Genomic DNA, 25,591 nt, shown 5'->3' with positions numbered 1-25,591 from the left:
CTAGTGTCAATCAGCATTAAAAATCAATGGAGGTGCAATGATTTCACAAACATAGAAGCCAGGTCCAATAATCTTCGTGCCACTCCTGCCTTATGAGCCATATCCAGAATGGTATAGTGCTGGTCCCTCCTGTTGCACCATTGGCACCAGCACCATGCACTTTGTTACCATGCCATATCTTTGACTCCTGTTGGGTCCCCATCTCCTCTGTGAGGATGCTCTCCCTGCATGTCGGGGTAAATAAGTGTGCTCAGTAAAACCCCAGTGCAGCCAGGGAGAAGTGACAAATGTTTCTTTGGTGGCAGAAGTGGCCCCATTGTCAGAAATCAGAAGACTCATTTCCTGGTTACAGTAGCCTTCAAATACATTGATCCAACTTCAACCCCCAAATAAAGACACTGAGAGTGATATATTGGCTATTCTGTTTCGGTGACTGAGCACTTGAGAGCAAGAATGCAGCTCCCAGAGGCACGACACAAGGGCTTGAAGAGGTTGGCTGTATTTTCTTCCACTTAAAACTGGGAGGGGTGAATAGCTGGTGAAAGTGGGGAGGAGATTGATGACTTTGGAAACTGCAAGGCCCTCTCCCTATGTGGGACAGCTTTGGTACAGACAGTCAGCTTCAAGCCTGACCTTGCCCTCCCCGACCTGTCAGTAACCTCCACCCTGACCTTGGAAGGACCACCCTTTTCCTGGGGGAAAGACGGTTTAGGGAATAGGGGCTAAATCTGAGCGGTGATCAGGTCAAGATTATTTTATTTCCCAGAAGATGACACACTGTGAGGCATGTAGAAGCTGGATGTCCTTCTCATGCTTTGGTATTCATGGAGCAGGAACCTCGTGGTGCTCACACAGCATTAGTCCCAAAGATGGTCTGAGACTGACTACCTCTTTACACTTCTGCATGAAGCACTTTCTTGCCTCCTCTGCTGAGTCCCTATCTTCAGTGCACTTTGGATGCCATGACAGCAGTCTGACTGCATCCCTGATGGAATTTGTTGTTTCTCCTTCTTCAAAAATCACCAAGACTCAAACCAGGCTCTTTTCAGACCCAAATATTTCAGCAGCAGGAGTCCCAAACCTATGTTATAGCTCTCTGCTTCCCACTGCAAGGAAATCACCCCCTTCCCTAGGAGCTGCCTCCCTGCTGCTTCCCATTTCTCATAACCAGCCATTCCTCACCACGCTGTCTGTAAAACACTCAGTATGCACAGCAGCTGAGGGGGAGGGACTGAGGGCTGGTAGAAGCCACTCAGATTTCACATTTATTTAATAGCCGTGGCTGTGCTTGTTTGATTTATTTTCACACATACATTTGACAGATATGGTCTCATAAAAACTCCACAGAGTAAAAACACCAAAAAGGCCTGCAGCCATACTGTGTTAGCATGGAGTCTGGCTCCAGCTCCGGCACTAAGCATAGACCAAGCTTGCTGCAGCTGGCAACACTCTTCAGATGGGAAATTTCTGAGTTTGCAATGCCCAAACACAGGATGCTCAAACGTCGCTGGACCTGAGTTCCCCAGGTAGTGGTGACTGTGCAAAATAAAACAACACAATTTCCTCTTATCTTGAAATATTCCACTGCACTTTAGATAAATTGCTTCATTCAAATAAACTTACATTTGGGTGGCTAATCTCATCCTTCCCCCAAATCCTGTGGGATACAGCAAGTGTTCAGAATGTCTCAAGAAAACTTATGATTTTTATAGCACTTCCAAAAGACCTCTCCCAGTTTTCAACAATTAAAGAGTAAGCGTGCTTCACCCTTACATTATAAGGGCTTGACAAGCTTGCTGTGTTTGTATTATTCCTAACATACCCTTAAAAAATTTGAGGTCTTATTTAATGAGTCAGATTCATACTGTCGTGGTTCTGACAAACACATTTTCACTGGAGTGGAACTGTGACTTTGTGCAATTTGTGCACAAAGCAGCTACTGTGTATCTTGGGATATAGGCCCCACAGAAACACAACCAACTTTAACATTCATACTTCACAGTGCTTTTTAAAATGGGAGCGCACCTGAGACTCTCATTCCCTGCATCAAGAGAGGCAAAGTGAAATAGCTGTACATGAAATCACAAGCGTGTCAATGCCACTCAAAGGTAGGGCTCCAGCTGCCTTCAGGTGGCGTTTTATTACACGTAAAAATAACAACCCCCCCCCATCTCAGAGCTGCCAGCATGGTCTGGAAGAAGGAGCTCAGGACTGAAAGACCCTGTGTTTCTTTATATGTTACTCCCACATATAAAATAATGTTCTTAATACTTACGCATCACACAGAGGTAGGATAGAGCTTGCTCAGTTAACAAAAGCAAATGTGAAGACCTGTGCATCTTGCCCACAATTATCTTGGCTGGTTAAAACCACTGAAGAACATTAGTGGGAGAAATTGTGACTGCTTCTCTGTGGGCAGGTAAGATACTTGTGGTTCCCTCTTGAATTAGGGAGGATTTTCCCCAGCTATCATCTTTTCTGTTTTGGGTAAATAGCTAAGGAGAATGCAATGAAGGTTTGGAAGCCTCATGTTTTCCTGACTTCGGATAACCTGGTTTTTGTTTATGGGTATCTCCTTTATCCTGATCTCCTAGCTGTGATGTGGGGTCAGTGATACTCTTAATGCCATACCCACCGAGTTTTCACAGTCAGACTGAGCAGCATCACAACAGTCACAATCCATAGATGCAGCCCAGCGCCTGGCAGTGAATTATTTGCCAAAGGTGAGGACTCCTATACAGTGGTTTCGTCTTCCATTAGGGACAGTTCTTCCCAGCTATGGAAATGATATCTTTCCTGTTTAAGCAAATAACTAAGAAGTTTGCAGACTCTGCCACACTGGCTCTCCTGTTTTCCAAGGACACTAGACAAGGATTGCAGATACTGCGCATCATGGTCTGGCTTTCTGTCCCCCTTGTAATTCTGTTGTTGGCAAATGAAAACTTAATTCACTTTCATTAGCAGGTTCAAGGAGTGGAAGAATACACCCCTAGACTGAGGGCCAGCTTCTCCACTTATGGACAATGTATTAATTACATTGTATTAAGGTATTTATTAATGTTGTGGTGCTGCACACATTATGAAATATTTGGGCTTGGACACTCAAGCCTTGACCTGTGACAAACCAACAGTGAAGACCCATGGCATGACCTGACACCTTTCTGAAACAGGCCAGCCTTTGCCAGAGGCAGGGCACAAGCAGCTCCCTCAGAAAGCTGCAATCAACATAGAAAGGCAGGTCCCTAGAGCACACAAAAAGAAATAACCACACATGAGATCCAGATATCACAGAAGGAGGACCATATCTTCTACGTATAAATGCAGAAAAGGAGGCCACCCTCACACGGGTGACATAGCCACCCATATGCAGCATTTCTATCCTTTCTTTTTCTTTGTGGATAGCTACAGAGCTGCAAGGAAGATACTGACAAGCAGTCAAGGAATTCAGCTGCTGGTTGACTGTGCAGGACTTGGGAGCTGGAGGGTAAAAGTGATGCATGGAAATTAAGTTAATTTTAAACCGCAGGCAAGAGAAGAGACTTGCTAGCAGTTACTTATGAGAAGCTGCTGACTGTTTAAATACCATTAAGAGGATTAATGTTGGCCCGCAGAACCACTGAAAAGTTAAGGCTGAAAGGGACTTTGAAAGGTCAGATCAGTCCATCCTGCTAACCCAAGGCAGGATCACCTAAACCTCGGACATCCCTGACAGATGTTGCTTAACTTGATCTTAAAGCTCCCCACTCCCCAGGCAGTCCATTCTTTATTATCCCTGTCATTAGAAAGTTTTTCCTAACATCTAAATTGAGTCTTTCCTGCTGTGACTTAAGCCTTCTTTTTACTTTTTTTTCCTCTCTTCCCCATCCCAGACAAGGAACAACGATTATGTCCTTTTATGTGCTTAAAGATTTCAGTTCTCTCCTCCTTCGGGTTAGAGAATTTCAGTTCTTTCAGGCTTCCCAGGTAGGTAATGGTTTCTCGATTTTTGGCTTGTTCTCTCTGCCAGGCTGGATCCAATTACCCCACACCTCCCCCCAACTTACCTCAACACCATGGCATAGCTGACTCGTGTTCAGCTTTTGATCCTTTTTCTGAAGAATTGCTACTTAACCCATCACTCCCTCCTCTGTGCTTGGGGAGTTCATATTGCTGCTCAAGTGGACGACCTTCCACTTACCCTCATTCAACTGCCTCCTGTTTCTTCCACACCATTTCCCCAATTTGCTCACAGAGTTTTTGAATCTAGTCCCTCCCACCACATCTACACTTTTATTTCACGTGGAAAGTATTATATCCTTATGTTTGTACTTTATGCAAAAGAAAACGGAACCTAAGTCGAACTGAATGGGGTGCAGGGTGAAATCCCTCTCAGAACCACCTTTCACTTGGACAAGACATAGCTGGCAGTGGCATCCTGGGAGAGGTTATTCAAATGGGTTTGTGCCTACTTTCTACAGGAGCGAGTTTTCCCCGCTGGCTTCAAGCATCAAACACCAAACAACTGTGAAAGCCACATAACATTATTGCAGTCAGGCCTCCCCTGCTTCCCACCTCCACCTAAAACCTCCTTTTCGTGCTGCTGTGTCCATGTCCCAGCCATGTCCCACGTATCCTCACTTTCCACCTCATCATGGCCACTGTGGCTGCCCAGACCCAGGGTGCCAGTGGGAAATGCCCACGGCACCCACCCCGTACCAGGCTCAGGACAGTGCCGTGGGACAGACAGAACTAAAGCAAACGGGGATGGTTAAAACCTCTTACGGCCTACAAGCGGCTGAAGACGGGGCACGGGCAGCACGGGAGCACGCAGCTCGGCACTGCGGGGCAGCCGGGGCCCCGCCGCGCACCTCCACCTGCTCGCAGCCCGGCCCCGGCGGGCAGCGCGGCCCGCGGCTGCCCCCTGCCGGAGCGGCCCACACGGCTGGCTGCAGTGCGGTGCGGTGCCGGGCCCGGAGCCCGCCGGAGCCTCTCCCCTCAGCCCGGCCTCGGTGAGGCGGGCGGGCCGTGCTCTCAGGCGCTGCCTGCAGGAGCTAGGAGGTCGATGCAGCCGGGCGCCCAGCCGGGAGAGCCACCGCGGTCAGCGGGGCACTGCTCGGAGCCCCCGCAGGGGCAGAATGAAAGGTGTCCCCTCCCTGCCTTCAAACACAAAGAGCTGAACCCAGGAGGAAACAAGGTGGAAGTAAGCTGGCCTAGACAGACCATAGAACGGTTTGGGGTGGAAGGGACCTTAAGGCTCATGTAGTTCCAGCCCCCTGCCACGGGGAGGAACACCTGCCACTACATCAGGTTGCTCAAAGCACCATTCTCCCTGCTCTGCTCCCAGAGGTCCAGTCCAGGCTCCTTGCTATTGCCAGTAATAACAATTAGACTTCTGCTCCCAGTTTTCAGCCATGACTCACTACTGGGATAGGACTAAAAAGTGCACCTATGCTTTAAGGCAGAGAGCCATGTGATGGGACCCAGCACTGGAGCTTGTACTTCCTGCAGTGGTGGGAGAATACCAGAAGGTCCCCATGTGCATGGGGAGGTTTCACCGCAGCACAACACTAATAACAACCAGTTGATTCTTGAACAGGGAAGGGTCTAGCCCATATGATGAGAGCAACCCACGGAAGACTAGAAAGCAGGTCAAATCCTGTCCTCCAAATGATCACCTTGCAGGGGCTCCAAACAGAACAGGTTTTGCAGTCACTTCTGCATCCCCGGAAAGGGCTGCTCTTAATGCTCAGTCCCAGATCTGTTCCATATGGTAGTCTCCTATTCTGCACCCTTCAGGCTGCCTGTACCTCCTCCACCCCACAGCTCCCAGCTAGTCTCTGCTCCCTGCCATGGGCTCTCCTTGGCCACAGCTCTTTTAGCTGTATTTAAAGATACGTACATTTCCAGTAAGTGTACCCAAAAGCTCTCATTACTTACCTTTGCCAAGAGCAATGGCTGCACGCCAGAGTTGAAAGAGGACTAGATGTCACTCCTGTACAGGTGGACAGAGATTTCCACTAGCCCACTACATGCCAGTGCAACCAGTACAGTGGAAGAGGAGTGATGGGAACATGGGTCTTACTGACAGCTCACTAGGTCAGGGGCAGGGAAGGTCAGGCTGTCCCTTAGCATCCACCTCCCACCCCCTTTTGCCCGTTTGTTCTGCCAGTGAGGGCATTTCTTCACTCCACTCACGGCCAAAAGGCAGGAAGAGAAAAAGCCAGTAAAAAGAGCCCATATGGCGCCACAGCAGGTATGCAAGAGACAGAACCTAGAACCACCTTTGTTCTCCAGGCTCATTTCTAGCTCTCTCTCAACTACCTCACTCAGCAAGTGTCCAAGAGCAGCTCCTGCCCCTGGCCCTGTGCTGTACCCATCTTGCCAGCAAGCGCAGCTGTGGCTTGGCTGCCATTCCCTGCAGCCTGCAAGGAGCCCACCTGCCTGATATGGATGTGCCTCCCAGCAGCACCAGCAATTAGCACATGCAGGAGAGGACCTGGGCAGGCAGGCTGCACCCCTCCTAATTGACTCAAGGAAGAGGAACATTTGAACTTGCTCCAAAAGGAAGCACAAGCTCCAGCTTCCCCACATTAATTTACTCACTGAGCTTGCCCAAACCTGCAAGTAGGCATCAGCTTGCAGACAGACAGATTAGAGGAAGCAGAGTTAGGCCACCACAAAGCAGCTGGAGGTATTGACCCTTCTGGCAGTTTGGATGCAGACCTTGGGCTCAGCTTAAACATGTCTTTCTTCCCTTCTCACCTCACGGAAGGACTGGCCCTTCTCATTCATTTTCTTCAGCATGACTCATCCCAGCTACAAGTCCACTGTATCCTTCAACACTGCCTAACCAGGCCCTGCAAAACACACCAGGGAGAACTCCATCTGAGCACCTATACCCCTTCCATACAGGCAATTCCTGAGAAGCAGACAATCACATATCACATTTTGTTTTAACCATACAACGAGTTTACCAGTTTTTTTCTAGATTGTCATACATCATAATTACATAACTTAGAGGAAAAGACCAATACAGACAGCAATAATCCGTTGAGAACTATCTGCCCCTCAGGTGATGATGGCATTAAGATATACTATGTAATTCAGTGACATGTACTGAAGAGCTATGGTGGTAAAGCACTGAGAGCACACAAAAACTACCATCAAGATCTAGCTTCCCAAGCAAGCAGACTGAGCAGGCTGCCTGACAGCCATCAAAAGTGTGACATGCAGAGCAGTGAGTTTTAAGTGCTTTCTAGTGAGTTACCAGGAATGACTGTTTTCAAAATGCATGGTAATACAAATAACCAAGAGCTTCACTTCTTAAGCCGCTCTGTGACAGAGTTTTAGGTTAAGAGTTCTTACATAGCACAAAGTCTGCTCAGCAATGAATGCAAACAATGCCTCAGAACAATAAGAACTGCAGGTGCAAAGGAGGAAATGCTAGAGGCATGACAGTGCTTCAACTTTTATTTTCCTCAAAAACACAAAAAGAATTAAAACAACTGTAAAAGCCATAAAGTTTTATAATACTTCACAATACACATATACCAATTGCGCTTCCCACTTAGACTAACCAGCAGGGAGGTCTTGTATTCAGGCCTTTATGTCTGTGGGTGCATGAAGCCATTTCATTTACTTCAGGTACAGAACAAGTGACGGGACAAATGTATAGTAGACTCATTCCAATTTGGTTCAAGGACAGGAAGTTCTCCTGAGAGGGATGCTCTGCTGTTGACTGGAAGCCATGTTCAGCAGATACTGCTCACATCGTCTACAGATGTCTGCAGTCAGCCAGTCTGCCACAGGCCCTGTGTAACAGCACAGAGGCCGTGCTAGGCAACGGGGTTCCAAAGTAACAGGTACACTGGAGTGGGAGAGGGGAAAAAGAAAAGCAGGAAAGCTGGCACAGTTTTTTGTTGCAGGACATAGCACTCTTCCACCCTTCCCCCCTCTGTAGTCCAATACTGCTAAGTGATTTAGCTAGATGCACAAGTTCAACAGAGCAACCAGCTTCACTTAGGAAGGCTACTAAGCACCAGAACAGGTTAATTTACTGACACCTTCGCTCTCGAGAGTATGCCAGCCAAAGGGCTGAGGGCTAATGGGTGTCTGGTTGATCCAACATTATGGCTACATCCTTATCCTGTATGTTTCGGTTTGTTTTGGTTTTTTTTGTGGTTTTTTTTTTTTTGCCATCCTGAAGTATGGCACTAATGCAGTCACTCAGACCTCTTCTGCAGCACCTGCATTATAAGACAGACCAAACCACCACCCCACATAGCTAACTTCAGGAGTGAACACTACCTCTGATTTTTGGCAACTGAAGTACAAGCCTTTGAACCAGAAACTGATGTGACTTTGACCCATTAAAGAATGGGTTCAGAGAGAAAAGATGCCTGTTCCCCCAGTACAACACATAACTGATTTGGAAAGATGATAAGAGATAATACATGTTTTCAGTCCCTAGAAACTGCACTTATACCCACAAGGTCTTTCTTTTCCACCCAGAACTGTCAAAAGCTCTTTTTGAAATAGTTCCCTTTCTGTGGACAAAAAGGAAAGGGTGTCTGTATGTATCTGGAGGGACTGAGAAGCCATCTGTGGCATTATTCTTCAGGCACTTGTAGCTGAGACCATTAGCACACTAGGTAGAAGGGGGCTACTCTTGGGTTGTAGAGACAGACCTCTGGCTGCAGGGGATAGAGTACAATAGGGTCTGGGAATTCTCATACAAATCAAGCTCTCACAAGGAACCTTCTATGTCTGGACTAATATGGACACTTCTGACCCCAAGTCAGAAGCCTGTTAGCTCAAAGCAAAATGGATTTCACCTACACATCCTCCATTTTGGTCATCCAAAATTCATACTTCCAGAGAACAGTAGACTAGTTAGATGAGTGGCTAAACCAGTCATTCAGCATAACATTCAGCTGACCAGCACAATACTACATGCTGCTGTAAGCATGTTTGTAGACTTGCATATACAGGCAACATCTTTTAAGGCAAACCAGAACACCCCTGTCCTAGCTTACCCAAAATACTTCCAGTGCACTATTTCATGCAGCAACTCTAAGCTCTTCTGCTCTTGAGCAGCTGGGTCCTCCTCTCTGGAGAGTCTCAGAAGTTTCAGAAAGTGAAGTGGGAGATGTACACATGTTCTGAGGGGCAAGGACATCTGGAATCGCAACACAGGTCACCTGAGTTCTCAGGGAAAACATATGCTCCTCCTTAGCAGGAAAATCTGCATGGCATGCAATTGATTTATTGGTGCACTTAGAAGATAGACATTAATGCAGTGAACTTTCTGACCCAACCACTTTACACAGGATGAAAGAAAAAGGAACCAGAGCTGCGTTAGCCAAATATGATAAGCTACGTCTGTGGCACCCTGGTTGCTTTTGCACCTTGTAGTATTCCGTCTCCTTTATTCTCAGAAACAAGCTATAGTGTACACCTGAGGTATGAGTGGGATGACAGAAAGCTTCTTATGACTAGGTGAGGTGCAGGGAAAACAGAAAACATAGAACATCCATATGCTGTTGTAAAGACTAGACTTACCTTGACACAGCAGTCACAGCAGACAACACTAAGAGAAAAAAAGTTCCCAGCATTATCATTCGAGCAAAGCTCCATGCAGATACCAATACTGCAGCTAAGGGTGACTCACAATCACTTGATGGCAAAGTAAGCAAGCTTAGAACTATTCAGTTTGCCAATCCTCCTATTTATCCTAATAATCTGAAATTATGTACAAATGAAGATCTGAAAAGAAGCATACATAGAGTTTGAAGGCTTTAACTACAAACACCCACTACTTTTCATCCAGCACTACCACTAGCAAGTTACTCAGTTTCCAGTGGTTGTTTACTCATTGCTTCTAATCAATTCAGTGCTTCAAATAGATTTAAGAAGAGCCTTGATGAGCCTGAAGTTACTCTTTCACCCTCCCATGAACAAAACCCCTCAGACAAATAAGTGGATACAAGTAGATTCAACTCCTTTCCCAGTCACAGGGTCTGAAGTTCACTTTTTCAGTCCTCACCAGAATATTCTGGTGCACAGCCTCTCCCAGAACCTGCTCAAACCCCTAACAGAAGTTAAATCCAGGCTTTAGAGCAGAATGCAGAGCATGATCTCAGAGAAATTGAATCTAATACATACCCAATATATTTGGTTATTGCTAGCTTAATACTGAGAGTTAATATTGAGATACCACTTCAGGGGCAAGTTTTTCCACATCCTCTGCAGCTGTGGACACTTCAGCCTGGCTTGTGCATTAAGACAAAACTGAAGGGCTCAGCAACCTGCTCCTATCCAGTGCGGCAACTGTTAGAATATAGAGTATTTTTCAGCACTGTTTCTTTACTCTTTTCTCCCTTCTTATTCAGTCCTTTTGTACTAGCTCACCTGCTGCAGAGGTAACAGCTGTAAGGCCACTTAAGGAACATCTGCTTATGGCAGCTGAAACAGATCTGTGGAAAGAAAAGTTACTTGTGAATGCAAATGGTAAATATCTTTGTGCCAACAGTATCCACTGCTTGCCAAAGAGCAAGCATATAAACCAACCTTCTAAAGGCTTTAGATTCACATACAATAACAGAGATCCAATAAAGGATAGCAAAGACAAGAATTATAAAAGCTAAAAAGGCAAAAAAGGTCTTACTTGTAGGCCAGTGTTTTTATGATGCAGAGGTTTGGGGCAGCTGCCAGACAACAGGAGTGTTAAAAAGCTCTCTTGAGCAAACAATAGCTGTATTGTGCAAGAGTGTAACAGTAGCTAGTTAAGACAGAGAAGAAGAGAGACATTCTTTGAGGTAGACTGCAGCAGTCCCAAAGAGATTAAGTTAGGGCAAATTTCAATCAAATCCTGAAGCAAAAAATGAGTCATAAGGAAGCTGATGAGTCACTTGAACTTTATAAAAAAAGGAATACATTCATACACAGCTGGCAGTCAGAAGTGATATTATCTTGAGAAGCAGAGCTTGAGAAAGCTAAAAAAAACTTCAGCAGTGACAACAAAGAGAGTAAGAGAGCCATTTTAGAAGGCAGGCAGCAGGCAAGTTAGAGCAGGGTTAGTAAGTCCTAGACAAGAAGAACCCAAGGATTCAGTCTCAGGGACATCAGACAGATCGTGGCAGTAGCTAGCACAGCTCTGCTAGTACAACCCTTTGGCTCTGCCTGTACTGCTAAATAAGTGAGAGCCAAGTAGTACAGACTTCCTCACATCTGTGGTGCAAAGGGCTTGTACTCACAACATCTGTTATAGCAGGACTGGTTACAACACCCCGTCTAAAGGGTCCCAGTGAATAAGCCAGCAGTTGAGCAGAGTGGACAGCCAACAGGACTATGCTGCAGGTCACCCTGTCCCTCTCATCTCACTGACCTCTGCTTCACTCAGCAATTTAGCTGCCTTCACAGTCAGCAAAACTCAGGTGTGGGAGCCTGAGTTAAGAGCCTTTGTCTCTTTAGCAGTACCAAACCCCAGCTAGTTACTTTGTGATTTCAGAGCTGGCCAACAGACTTGGCAGTCTGCAGGCCTAGCATGGAAATAATAGTACAAGAAGTATCAAGCAAAGGCTGGGTTACTTTCTCCACAACTCACACAGCTTAAGCTTGATTAGAAGCCATTACCATACAATGTGTTAAAAGATTTTTACAGCCTAGGGCCAAACATGGATCAGCTGTTATGAACAGGATATATTGAAACAGAGCACCTCAGAGTTCAGCACTAAAGGCCATGAAGCCAGCCAGCTTTTGAAAAGGCAAGGACAGCACAAAGAGAAAGAGAAGAAACATACCTTTGCTCTTGGAAAGATGCCATCACTACCTCCTTGGAAGAAGTCTTGCCCTTCCAGCACCATCATTGCATATCTGGTTCCAATCAGCTCAGCAATGGTAGGTGTTGGCCACTTTGTAGGGAAGGGACAGTCCTATCAAAAAGACAGAAGTTAAGCATTCAGAGAAAGCTGAAGGAAGTAGATACCTGAGGAGGTCATGCTCAAAACTTAGTCCCAAAATGCTCAGGAGTATTCATCCCCAAAACTCAGCTTTGCCAGTGATGAGGAACATCAGTTGACTCTTTGACAATACTAGCACAGGGACTACTACAGGGGTTTTAGTGGTTGCTACAGTTTTCGAGCAGCTTCCTGACACCTCGTTAGGTAAGCAGGTCACTTGGTCCCCACAGTAGTTAATACCATGTCCAGAGCTAGGCTTTGGGGAATTTTACCCTTTGGTACAGATCACAGCACAAATGGCCTCCCGGTCCCTCTTCGGTACAGGATCCCTTTCCACAGCATAACACTCTCTTGCCTCCTCTTTCCCAAGACTCCCTGGCCCCACACCAATGGCAGCTATAGTCTGGTGATTAACCAGGAGAGACAACAGTGCTTTTATCCCCAGGTGGGGAGCCCAGCCCACCTGCATCCACTACTGAACAAAGAGGTCACACAGAGCTACGGCCAGTTTAGAGACTTGCCAGGGTGGTGCAGGGAGGGATGCAGAAGGGAGGGATGCAGAAGGAAAGGAGGCAAGGGCACAGCACACTTTGGCAGGTGAGGCCATAATTCAGAAGGCTGCACAGGTGCACACAAAACACATCATTGCTCCCACAAGAGTCATTCAAAGCCTGATAACTTCAGTACCACATATATTTAAAAGTTTGTGACTGTATCAGAATCTAAAATGAATGAGAGGAGATGGAAAAAGCATAAACAGCCCCACTGTCAACTGCGGTCTGCTTGAGGAAGCCTTGACAGACACTTTCAAGTAATGCAGTGGTACTTTTCCCTTCCTGTATGAGAAGCAACTCTATTTCCTATCACGCAAACTGGGAAGCCTCCACAAAGATGCTAGAGCATCCAGTCTTCAATTAAGCATCTCCAAGGACAGAATAATATATCAGCTTAATATCAGTATACAATATAGTGCAAGACAAAAACCACAAAACATGCTTACTGCTTGCACAGAGATCAAGGTGCAAGCTCTGGTCATTAACAGATGTATCAGACCAGGCATGCTAGCTGACATGCTGGACTTACAAGCTCCTTGCTTTGAAGGCCTCTCTCTACAGATTTGGACCTTCCTCTGTAAGGAGGCAGCTGCATTTGGCCAGCATTCAGGAAGCCATTAGGTTTAATGTCTCCTAGTGTGTGTGCACTCACAGGAGGACATATGCAACTTGCAGCAAGACCTGGAGAAGAAGAGAGTTTGAGGGTATAGAAAACCAGCAGGCAGTTTCTAAGCATTCACCCCAAAGCTGAATGCTTAAGAGCATTACGCTGCCTTCTTAAGGTAGCAAGGCTTACATTTCTCTCCCTCAACACCCATTGGCTCAGATAACAAAAAGCAGAGGTTACAGTAATTACGCTTGTCAGTAGGCAGTGACAAGGTTTCACTAGCCCTATTTAGTTTAATAGTATTAAGTGGTGCACTTTCTACTTGAACATTCAAAACAACCATTTAGCTTCTACTGTGGATTCCAGTTAGGCCTTTGGGGACATGCTATCATTGTTTTGAAGCTGCAGGAGCTATACAAGCTTCAGTCAACTGCAGAGCAACAGTTTTCTATGGGCACCTCCCCAGAAACATTACTTAGCATTGGAGCTTCTCCTGTTAAAGTGTTTTCAGGTGATCAAAGGGTACAGTGAGCCTAACCTAAGGCTTTGGGAACCCAGCAGGCTACTGACAACTGGTCTAAATGTGCAGCTAGAAGTACACTGACCTGCACTGTTGCTGGATACTACTGCTGACCTAGTCGAGGCAAGCCAGGAGCTGGAGGGCAGCTTCAGAGTGGTTTCCTGTAGGCCAGAGGACAGGACAATCTTAAGCTACATACAAAAGATACCAAGTCCACTTCCTCAGAAGTACTGCTGCCAAACAAAACCCATGATGCCCAGGACTGACCAGAAATGTTCAAGGCTCAGCCAAAAGTGGAGTGGAAAAAGAAATCAGTGTGGTATATTTAGCAAGTCTATATTCCAAGAGGTAATAGCAAGTTAATTCCCCCTCTGGAAGCTCCAGCCAAGCTAGTGAAATTTCAAATTCATCTGTTTTCTCTCTCGCCCAAGTTCAATCCAGATACTAGTCAAAGTTTCATCTGGTCAGGAACCAACTTCACAAAATCCTCCCTATACAACTGTGAGTACACTGGACCATGGTCTTGACTCCAGCTCACATGCAGCAATGCTAGAGAACAGTTCAAGAGACTGCACCCCACTAACCCAACTCAAACCCAAAGCTGTATCTCAACAGCACTGTTTCTAGCTTCTCTAGAAAAGCAGAAGTTACATTATAGTCTCCATATGAAGGTCCTTCTAGTTTAGCAGTAATACATCAGGCCACAGGGTTCTCAAATGTGGAACATTCCTACAAATAGCACAGACTATCTGTTTCCCTCAGTTAAGCAACTGCATTTCAGACAGAAGTGTTTATAGAAAACAGATTCCTGTTTGTATGCCAGTGCGTCTGTGCTAGACATGATGCGTTAGAGCTTAAGTTCTGTTCCACAGAATTTCTGAATACGCTCAGACTGGATCCCAGAACTAGGCAGTCAAGCTTTTCATGACCAAACCAGGAGTTAAAGAACCCAAAGACTATGTATCATAGTTTATTGAAGAATGGTGCTCCCAAAATTTTTCCACATGCAGTGGGAATTCACCAGAAGTTGCTTCCTGAAAAAAAAAAATAAGTTAGGCTTTCCTTCCACAAGCTCACATACCACATGAAATGCAAACATATCAATACATCTAGCATCAAATGCCTCACTGTGAGCAAAGACAGGGAATAGTTTTGACCCATATTGGCCAAACTCCTGTGAACATAAAAACTTCTGCAGGATCTAGTTTTAAGAGACCAGAGTAGGCCTTGGCTCTATAGACTGCTGTCATGCCACAGAAAGAAGTGTTTAAACATGGCATAAGCTTCTGTAGCAGGAAGGACTTCAGGGAACCTAATAATACCACATTCCTTCACAGAATCACAGAATCACAGAATCCCAAGGGTTGGAAGGGACCTAAAAAGATCATCTAGTCCAACCCCCCTGCAAGAGCAGGGTAACCTACAGTACATCACACAGGAACTTGTCCAGGCGGGCCTTGAATATCTCCAGTGTAGGAGACTCCACAACCCCCCTGGGCAGCCTGTTCCAGTGCTCTGTCACTCTTACAGTAAAGAAGTTCTTCCTGATGTTAACGTGGAACTTCCTATGCTCCAGTTTACACCCATTGCCCCTTGTCCTATCACTGGATATCACTGAAAAAAGCCTAGCTCCATCATCCTGACACCTACCCTTCACATATTTGTAAACATTGATGAGGTCTCCTCTTTTGCAAGCTAAAGAGACCCAGCTCCCTCAGCCTCTCCTCATAAGGGAGATGTTCCACTCCCTTAATCATCTTTGTGGCTCTGCGCTGGACTCCTTCAAGCAATTCCCTGTCCTTCTTGAACAGAGGGGCCCAGAACTGGACGCAATATTCCAGATGCGGCCTCACCAAGGCTGAGTAGAGGGGGAGGAGAACCTCTCTTGACCTACTAACCACTCCCTTTCTAATGCACCCTAAGATGCCATTTGCCTTCTTGGCCACAAGAGCACATTGCTGGCTCATGGTCATCCTCCTATCCACCAGGACCCCCAGGTCCCTTTCCCCTTCACTACTTTCCAGCAGGTCACCCCCCAACCTGTACTCACTTTGGAGAGACAAGATTGCCCACACTGAGATTTGAACCTGATGTCCCAAGCTACATGTGTGTGCAGATCTAGTGCCTCTCCTGACTCCTTTCACTTAAGTTCAGCCTTACCTGAACTCCTGGTTCCAGCTGCTGTCTTGTAGTGTCAACAATTTTAAACCCTGTACTGTCATCTTGGAGAGTCTGGAAACTGTTGCTTGGAGATTTCAAGGCAGCATTTGGTGTCACAATCATTTCTGCATGGGAGATGGGAACCAAACCCCCCACCCAGAAACATAAAGATATTGTGCTGGGACAAAATAACAAATATCCACATCAGAATTTGATATTTGGCTAGACTTTGTCATACTAGTAACTATCTTTTAACTTTAGGTAATGGTCAAAATCTTGTTCTTTCACTTAGTGGACAGACAAATTTGAACTTCCATTTAATAAAGGGTAAGTTGAAACATCTTTTGAGACTTAATAAGCCACAAATATTTTCTAGAAGGAACCATTCTTATGCCATACCACCTCTATCACACAAAATTTGCATCCCCACCTCCCTTGCATTTTACATGCTATGGAAAAGAGGAGTGCCCTTTAATTTCAAAAGCCATCTATTACTTTTAGTTAACATTGACTTTACTTGCATGCTTGATAGGTCACTTTGTAGCAGGTACCTTTGGGCCTGCTCCCATTTTCCCCTGCTGCTGCTGATTGAAGCTTCTGTGGTTGTTTTACTTCCACCATGAGCTGTTCACGCCAGTTGGACTTCTGTGGCATGTGCTCTTTCAGCTTCCTCTCCAGCACCTGGAAGCAAAACAAAGGACAAGAAAAAGTCAAGAGCAAAGTGACAACAGAACTATTTCTTTAGCAATGGCACTGTTTTAACAAGTGCCTCTCACTCACTGGGCCCTGCACACAAGAGAAATTCTAGATAATGCATACTAGAATACTTTAGCAACTCTCAAATCTGGAACTGAGAACTCCAGGAGTACTTTCCGGACCACAAAATGTTCCAAATGGGAGAAACAGTGGAGGAATTAGGTGGATTGATCATCTTTCTTCTATGCAGATGTCACCTCCCATTTTCCCAACCACATATTTTGGCAGTAGGCTGTGCCCAAAAGTTAAGTATGATAAATATACCCTCCTCCCAATCCCAAATCAGTAACTCTGTATCCCTAGAAGTTGCCCTGTCAGCTGCAGAATCATCTTGTTTTGCTATCACTAGATGCAGCACCAGGTCACCTACAGGTTTCAGATGAGGCTTTGGGACAGCTACATCAGCTTTGGGGGTCCTGTGTTTCTGCTCGATCACCTGAAAGAGCAGAAATTATGCTTAAACAACAGTTCTTTCTCTTTTCCTGATACACACTCCCATTCAGTGGCACAGTGAATGACTCAAATCAGGATTTGGGAATGGGGAGGTGGGAAAGGCATAACAAAACTGAGCTGGGAAGCGAAGAATTATGAGATTAATTTACACGGGGTTTGGTAGAGACAGATTTACGAGGTTTGCACAAGAAGCATACAGCCTTCTAGCTTGTGAACTGAGCTGAAGAGCCACTAAATAACATCATACTCAAATTTTAATATCAGGAATGATTCTGACAAGCACGATCACATTCAGCAACAACTCAGCTCCAGGGAGGAGAGTAACTGAATGGGTTAACAAGACTGTAACAAGAACAGTAGAAGCGGGCAGCTGCATGCATAAGCGACATATATAATGTAGCTTATGCATACAGCTACATATACATGCATAAGCTGTATATATAAGCTATATGTAAGCCAGAGACTGGCTTACAGTCCTATGCAAACTAGGAACAACAGCAAGATAGAATTGCAGAGCAAGTATTCACAGGAGGCAGACTGTCTCCATCATCAAGCCCTGCGCTTCACTGCATAGGAGAGAGCTGACAGAAAACGTAAAGTTGCACATGCATGTCTTTAGCTGCCTCATTTCACTTATTCTTACTTTGAGGCTATGCCATTTACTTTCCCTGTGTGTACAGCTTCTGAACAGGTGGGAGTGCAGGTAGAACAACACCACAGCTTCCCACAATAGCTGTAGTTTTCATTCATTTGCAAATTAGAGTACTGTTTGCTAGAGAAGCTTTACAATAGCTGATGGGGAAATCCTTGCTTAAGAGCCTTCACAAAGACCTGAGCAGTAGCACTCTGCTTTCTTCTAGCATTTCTGACTACTACTCTTCAAGCATGTTTGTGCTACTCTGCCTACCACAGAAAAAAAATAAAAGAAGGAAATAAAATAAAATCAAGACGCAGCTCATCCTGCCACCTTGAGTTATGGCTCTGTACTGCACAGTGCATTGATACACAGTGCATTGCAAGGAACATAAGTAGTTACAATGTACTGTCTCCTTTCCACTACTATTCATTTATGTATCAATGAAGATACCACCTCCAGAGAAATGTCATAGCTTTATCTGGAGGCTGGAGTCACAGTCAAAACAAGCAAGAGCTTGGATTTTATAAAAGTATAGGCTTTAGCTGAGACTTCTAAACCCCCTGCCCTCTAGCAGCACCAACAAGGAGAAAAAAAAGCCAATGTCTAGTGCTGTATGCAAAGTTTTCACTTTTAAAAATATTCTTCATTACAAGTAGAGTTGTCTCATCTTCTGCCAAGGCATCTGTTTGCAGAGCATGCCAATGCCACAAAGCCTTATGCCAATGTTTTAGATTTGCTCATCATTCCCAGCTCAAGCTGCAGCAAGTGAACAGCATCACAAGCCTTCAGAGACATCCCAGACATTTTTGTATCTGGTCATCTTCACCAGCCAGCCACACTGTTGGAAGCCCCTGCCACTTGAGTCAGCACAGCAGCTGCCCCTGGAAGGGAATCAGCATTTTTTTTTACCCTGAGTAAACTCCTGCAGTAGCTCATGTACACTGCTTAGAGGCCTCTGCCTGAGGCTGAGTGAAGGACTCAAAAGTGCTTTTGCACATATCCCATACCTGGGAAGGCAAGAAAACGACTGAGAGATGCCAGGTAAAGCTCAGCTCAAAGAGCCTGGGAGGACACAAGTGTCCAAGGTGGGAAGCACAAGTAGGCAAAAGCATTTCATGAAACTGCTGCATGCAAGGCAACACAATTGTTCCAGGAAAGGGAGTCGCTGACCCATGGAGGGAAGAAAAAGTACACCATCCAGCTTTAAGGAAGAGTGTATACCCCCAACTTTAAAAGTTACACGAAATTAAGAACCTGAGTGGACAAACAGGGTGAATTAATGCTGAGCTGCAGCTGAGAAGGTACTTCTAAGTCCAGATGCTTCTGGACTTGGAAATACCTTTGAGAAAGCCAGTCTTTTGGAGGAGAGGTCTCAACAATTACTGTTTAGAAATGAGGTAGAACAGGTGGTTTCAAAGTTGTCCATTGACTCCAGTCACTCACCTTCCGAAGGGTGAACCTCTTGCACTGAATATCATCCAAAAGTAATTCATAGGGAGAACGGATACGTTCTGCTGGAGGCAAGCGATGCTGTGGTCGCTCAGTAGGTTTACGCAGCTTCACACCATTCTGCAGCTCGCAAACAACACTGGGCCACAGGAATGCCTCAGAGAAACCAGTTAGGGCCTGGTCAACAGCTGGCTAGAACACATGGAGTAGATCCCATCCCATCCCCTCCCTCCAAGTAATAGGGCACACTTAGCAGCTGAAGTCATTCAGAAATACAAAAGTGTGTCCTTAACACTACTTTCAACTCACTGCCAGATTAGGGCCCAGTACCACAGCGGAGAATTGCTTATCTTTGCAGAAGTTAATTTACAACAAGGGAGCTGGCTTACCAGGCTTATTCCCAAATTTTGTCATTAACTTCATGAGCATACTTCAGCAAAACACAGCTTCTGCTGCCAGCTAGCTGGAGCCATTTTCTTGAACGCCTGAATGTTTCCTGCTAGTACTCCAGGTGCCAGAGCTTTTTCATATTATTTGATCCAAGAAAACCTTGGCAATTAAATACCTAATCTTACCATTAAAATCCTCTGAACTTTCGGAAACCAAGGGTTGAAGGGTCCACAGACAAAGAAATAAACAAAAAGGGGATCTCATACTTCAACCTTCCCAGCAGCCTACGTTAGCAGTTTCAGCCTGGAGACACAATCTGGTAATTGACATCTGCTCATCCTGTTCCTGTATTAATATCTGTGGATGCTCAGGCATGCAGTATAACCCAACAAAAGTTAAAAGCAGAAAAAAACCTCCCAAAAACTCAATAGCATGTTTAAACAACACTGTAATGGAAGTGCTAAGTCAACAGCTTATCTGGATCCCAAAGGCAAACTGAGCAAGAACAAGCGATTGTGTTATAAACAGTGAAAGGGAAGCAAAATATTCTAGACCACTACCTCAGCACAAAGTTTGACTTAAACTCCTCTCCCTTTTCCACTTACAGTATGAAGCATCTTCCCTCAACTTACTCCTTCAGCCATTCCCTGGACTGTCACACACAAAATGCTGCAACACTCTAAACCCACTGCCTTCAGTTCAACAGATGAGTGGCAAGACAGCTGTGTTCTCACTGCTCAGATTTCAAGGCAAAGATGGTCTTGTGACACGTATGGATAAGCTCTGCAGAGGCTACATGCTATCAGGCTGTGATCTAGGTTTCGGAAGGCCTGTATTGTAGCAGTCCACACAAAAAAGTGTGGCCCAGAGAGAGCATTATCTGCCTGGCACCACTCAAGGCATCAACTGTAATCTGTGGGATCCCAGTGAAGTTGGCATTCTGGTTATTTTAAACTGAAGAGTTTGTCAGAGCAATGCAATCAACTGGTGCTTAGGGACTTGGAAGCTGGAGGCAGAAGACTTGCAACAGACATCCTGCTTTGGAATTCATGCCTCCTGAAGGAGCAGAGGCCAAATACACTGGCCTTCAGGCCACACGGCAAAGCCCATGTATTTATTAATGTATTCCCTGCAGAAAAGAGCTATAGCAGTTGACGAGTTTGTGGTTTCAGATAGCTTGCCAGTTTATTTTAATAGATCACAAAATTGAGAATATGCCCAAACACACATTTCACAAGCATTTTCATACAAATAGTTTGAGCAAGCTTCAAAGCAAGTGCTATTTAGACAAAGGGAGCAAGTCCACAAGTCTCTTGGGGCTTGCCGTTTGCCTCCACAGACTCCAGACTACAGTGCATTTGTTTATGCTGGGCAGAGTTCCAGCCAGAAGAGCTATTTGTTTCTGATTGAGCCCTGACTGTGCAGGGCCTTGAAAAGAATAAGTTGCTTTATTTGCCACAAACAGAGTCCAAGATCTATGGAAGGAAAGAATGGAAAGACAAGAAAGGCAGTGAGCAGAAGGTAGGAGGTACATCTCCAACCTCACCCTCCTTCAGCCCTTTGTTTGAGCTGCTGGAGCTACACAACCACAAAGATGGACACAGCTAATGGCCTTCAGTCCCCCTCCAGCCCTGAACCAGCACAGACTCCACACAGAAACAGTGAACTAGTCCACCCCAGTGCTACCACCAACAGAACAGTTTTTTTGGAGTTTTCAGTCCAGCTACAAGGGAGGAAGAGATTGCTTTTGGCAAATATCAGTCACTGCCAAAAGCTGGAGGCTCATCTGCAGGAAGAAACACTTACTCCAAAGACTGCCTCAAACTTCATTTTTAGAAGTTATTTAAGTTGAACCACAAAGACAATCTTTGTGACGAAAAAATGTCCACGTGAGATTAACACACAAATTGGTTTAACTTCAAGTCCACTCTCCAGACTGTTTTGCAGACAACTCTTTAGCTACTTAAGCTTACTTAACCTAAGAAGTTTCATTTGATTTCATGCTCTACTTTTCATAGAGGAGTCAATGAAAAGCCATAAAGCCAAGGTAAAAAAAAAAAAAAACAACAACCCCCTCATAATGAAGGGATTAGATCCCTTACCCAGTGTTTGTCCTTCTTCTGAAGGGACTTTTCCACCACACCTTCCCCATCCATTTTTCTCAGACTCTGAGAAGGAAGCACATGAAGTCATGATCTTGTACTGTTCAGTACCAATTACTGTTAATCTGAAAAGCCTAGAAGCCTCAAGACACCTAAACTTTCAAAAGCTACAACTTATTAACATGGTGCAGATACAGTAGACCTTCACATTGTGAAAATAACCCTTCAGCTAGGTACTCTATTTTTAGTGCAGCCGGAAGGTTACTTTAGAACTAGGTGAGTGTGTGAATGCAGAGGGAATAGGCAGCTAAGGAGGGATCTCAAATGTACCTCTTTGGAGGTCTGGATGACAGTTATAAGCTTCTTAAGTTCCATATATCCAGTAAACAGTCTCCTACAGGTAATTTGGTAATGGCTGGTAACCTCAGAAGACCTGGACAAGTGATCCTCACAGGCCTGAAAGAAGTGCAGCTATTTAAGAGAATCTTGAAATGAGAAATATGATTGGATGGAATAAAGCAAGATTCAGTTTTCTCAATCCATAGTTAAAAAACATCTTCCTCACAGCCCCATTGTACCTTTCCCCCCAACTATTGCAGATGCAGAGGAACAAAGCAGCAAGATGTCCCATCTTATATGTACAATAATGTAAGTAGCTGTGTTATTTATCTTGTTCTCTATAAGATGGAAAGTTTCTTATAGCTTTAAATTATGGTTGAGAGGAAAATATAGTTTGAATCGAGACATTCAAATCCCAGCTTTCGCAGAAACTGAACAGTAAGGACAAGTGATTCCCCCCACCCCCCGCCATTATCCATAGTCTTCTAGGTATTGAATTTGAAGACTATGTGCAGAAGGGCTTTGTAAACACAGCTGTACAAGAGCCATGTCCAGTCTTCCTTCTTATTTCTTTTCCATAAGCACTTGAGTGCATTTAAGCTTGTTTTGTGATTTTCCTCTGATTGGAAAGCCACATGCTCCCTCTATGCCCCCCAGCAAGCTGCTGAGCCTTTTCCCAGAAGTGGTCTTGCCCTTAGTTAACAGCATGGTTCCTCAACTCTTCTAAAGCTATTGTATTTAGTAAGTGGGGAAAGAGAAACCTTGATAACATCCTGCAGGGTGACTGCTGGTTTCATTGCCCCATCATCCAATTTCAACATGAGATACAGCAGTTTCTCCAAAGGATCACTCAGTTCTCGCTCCACTTGGTCACTGATTCCCCAGTCCAGGGCTTCATAGATCACCATTCCCAAGTACTCCAACAGCTGCAGACAGAGACCAAGGAAACAGTGTAGTGCAAAGTGTTGTGGAAAACTTGACAGCTATCACTTCCCAACCATGAGTGAACCCTCCACTGCTTCTCAGGGCTGAGCACCTCTCTCTGGACAAGAAGGCCCCCAAAGGCAGCTAGACGCTCATTGGATAGCATGAGATACTACCTAAAGAAGCTGCTTTAGGATTTTAAAGCAGCCTTATCTAGCACCTCTAAGTTATATGCCATTAAGACTAAAAAAGACTGTGGCTATTCCACAATAGGCAGCATCTGTCCACATTGTTTCCCAGCCCCACTGTCTTGCTGGAGTTCAGTCCTGGCATTCTGTTTCATTTTCCAGATTGCAAGGGATGGTCACTCTCAAAGGGCACGGCAAGTTTAAGCACTTTCATAGTTTAAAAAGAGATCTGCATCTCCTGAACTGGCTTTCTACTACAGCAGCATTGTATCTGCACACATTACAAACATGAAGACACAGGCTTACCTTGTCCTCTGACTGCTGAATGCTGCCAACATCTGAAAGGGAAAGAAGGGAGAAAGAAAAATATAACTGCACAGGCACTGACAAACAGCTTTTGTAATCCCTCTCAAGAGAGGGAAACTAGAAGAATTCTTGGCAATAAGGAAACAAACCCCTATAGCATCAGTCCCGCCTGGGGAAAGCGGACATATGTTTAGAAACTCCTGAAAAGCAATACAGGACACTCTCCTTGTTATGAGCATTAACCCCAAACTAACAGCTGCAGGATATTTTTATATACATACATATATATATATATATATATATAGAGCTAACAACAAGGAAGACCAAAGCTCTTTTTCTTCATTCTTTACTACCCGCTCTTGTCCCTAGAGGGTTAGCCCAGCATTGACCAGTGCAGTAGTGCAGCCAAGCGATGCATAAGAAAAGTATGTTGCCACTTGCTGGCTACATGTAGTGACAAAAAAAGGGAAACTGACAATCATAGACCTGACTTGAGATTACCATAACAAAGGAACCATACTTTGGAAGGTTAACAGACAAGGACATCTAATAAAGCCTCAGACTATTTATTTCAAATAACATAAGCAGTAACAAAATTTTATCCCATCTATACCCTAGAACAAATAACTCACTAGGCCACTACCAGAAAAACTAGTAGGCTGTATGTGTGTATTATCACACATCTATGGCCCTTTGAAATTAAGTTCAGGCAGTAGAATAGCTTCATGACAACATACTAAAGGGGAAAGGGGGGAGAAGGGAAGGGTATTTCCTCACTTTATACCCCACATGCCAGCCCATTATAAGAACAAGCCTTGGCAGCCCTTACACACACTTACCGGACTCATGGTACACCATGAAAGAAGCAGTACCATCAGCATGAATAAAGATGCTTTCAGGACCATTTATGAATACAGAATGGAGAGGTGGACACAGCCCTTGGGCCAACTGCTTCATTTTACAGCAACATTGAAAGCAGACAGCCCAGGCTTGATCCTCACTCAAAGGATGTTCAAAACACCTCAGAATCTCAACTAGAGAAACCTTTGCAAGCCTCTGCTCACACCACAGAAACTCCATTTTCACCTCTCAACTCTCACCCTACCCTAAGAAATCCAACTGTCTCCTTTGCAGGCCAGGCCGCTGCCTTTTATCCTCTTTGCCTCCTGGTTTGATTTGCTCTCACCTCTTTCCTACAGGTGTAACCATTAATGCTAATTTTGCTTTATAGCTTTAAAGGGACACCACTTTAATCTGCATTTGCATGAGGCTCCTTGACAGAAATCATACTCAATTTTTACTCTATTATTCCTAACAAATCTATTAAGTGGAATACTAATGCTGGCAAGTAAAACAAACCATTGTGTTCAACTTCAGGCAGAGGGAAGGAGGCAGGAAATAATGTCTTATACTCAGGAGAGAATAACTTACAGAACACCATGAAAAGTCAATCCATTTCATGGGAAGCTGTTCTGGGAGCACTAATACATTACAGCAATCAACTCCACAGGGCACCTGCGTCCACCACACGGCCCACTCCTGCCTGGCCTTGACCCTTCGGCTCTGCCATAAGAAATACCAACAGCTGGGGCTGGGAGCAACCAGTGCGTGCAGGGACCAGGCAAGCCAGGTGAGCACTGAGAGCAGGGGCAGTTCAAAATGCTGGCAGGAATTGCTACTGGTGTGAGTAAGTTACACAGGGTTTTTGCACTTAAGGGTGTGTTTGAGATAGGGAGGGACAGTTGTATGGCTTGTGATGGGGTCATCCCCTGAAGAACCCTATTGCAGTCACAGTGCCTGCAGCACATTGTGAGGACCTCAGCTGCTCCTGCCCTGGCTCTGAAAAGCCGAATTCTGAAGGTAGGCGTTGAATTACAAAATCCTAGAATGGTTTGGGTTGGAAAGGACCTCAGATTATCCAGTTCCAACCCTCCTGCCATGGGCAGGGCTGCCTCCTCTAGACCAGGTTGCTCAAAACCCCATCCAGCCTGGCCTTGAGCACTGTGAAGAACTGTGAGGTTTAAGAACTGTGAGTGTTTCATATTTCTTCTCACTTATGACATTCTAGGAATGCAGCATCAGAGTCAAGCCCCGGGCCTTGGAAACATGTTGAGGCCAATGCGTCCTGCTGTCATTTCACCATGTGGTGAGCGCTCACGGCCAGCAATGGCCACCACGGCCGGGCACAGCTTTCTGGGCTGACCCGTGGCCTCCAACCTGCCCCTGTGCCCTGGTTCAAGCGCTGAATCCAGGACACCCGGCATCAG

General features: G+C 45.2%; 1 protein-coding gene across 11 annotated transcripts; it reads right to left on the bottom strand.

Moving 5' to 3' along the window:
• Positions 1 to 1,336: 1,336 nt before the first annotated feature.
• On the bottom strand, positions 1,337 to 24,434 carry LOC136013192 (protein spire homolog 1-like). Of its 11 annotated transcripts, XM_065676682.1 has the most exons (17): positions 24,164 to 24,434; positions 23,325 to 23,356; positions 22,668 to 22,832; positions 21,898 to 22,038; positions 21,568 to 21,633; positions 19,070 to 19,267; positions 16,907 to 16,972; positions 16,332 to 16,461; positions 15,781 to 15,905; positions 13,706 to 13,781; positions 13,023 to 13,174; positions 11,781 to 11,912; positions 10,390 to 10,454; positions 9,541 to 9,568; positions 9,015 to 9,157; positions 6,742 to 6,836; positions 1,337 to 1,536 (listed from the first exon to the last, which is right to left on the bottom strand). In XM_065676682.1, the coding sequence occupies exons 1-16, from the start codon at positions 24,402 to 24,404 to the stop codon at positions 6,764 to 6,766; spliced, it is 1,833 nt and encodes a 610-aa protein (XP_065532754.1). In that variant the 5' UTR covers positions 24,405 to 24,434; the 3' UTR covers positions 1,337 to 1,536; positions 6,742 to 6,763. The 11 variants fall into 11 exon arrangements, with proteins under 11 accessions (XP_065532754.1, XP_065532753.1, XP_065532752.1 ...); XM_065676681.1 differs by lacking the exon at positions 1,337 to 1,536 and having other exon boundaries at positions 6,584 to 6,836; XM_065676676.1 differs by lacking the exons at positions 1,337 to 1,536; positions 6,742 to 6,836 and adding an exon at positions 6,981 to 7,846.
• Positions 24,435 to 25,591: the final 1,157 nt, after the last annotated feature.

This window comes from Lathamus discolor, chromosome 4, assembly GCF_037157495.1.
Source record: "Lathamus discolor isolate bLatDis1 chromosome 4, bLatDis1.hap1, whole genome shotgun sequence".
In the NCBI taxonomy this organism is placed as follows: Eukaryota; Metazoa; Chordata; class Aves; order Psittaciformes; family Psittacidae; genus Lathamus; species Lathamus discolor.
This window is presented reverse-complemented; position numbering and strand designations above follow the sequence as displayed.

What these genes read in the sequence shown, in the direction of transcription:
- LOC136013192 (XM_065676676.1), bottom strand. Translation starts at nt 24,404, where the DNA reads ATGGAGTTTCTGTGGTGTGAGCAGAGGCTTGCAAAGGTTTCTCTAGTT. An exon ending in CCCTGCAGGATGTTATCAAG is followed by an intron (nt 22,039 to 22,667) that starts GTTTCTCTTTCC and finishes TCTCTTAAATAG; the next exon opens with CTGCACTTCTTTCAGGCCTG. An exon ending in AAATGGGAGCAGGCCCAAAG is followed by an intron (nt 15,906 to 16,331) that starts GTACCTGCTACA and finishes TCTCCCATGCAG; the next exon opens with AAATGATTGTGACACCAAAT.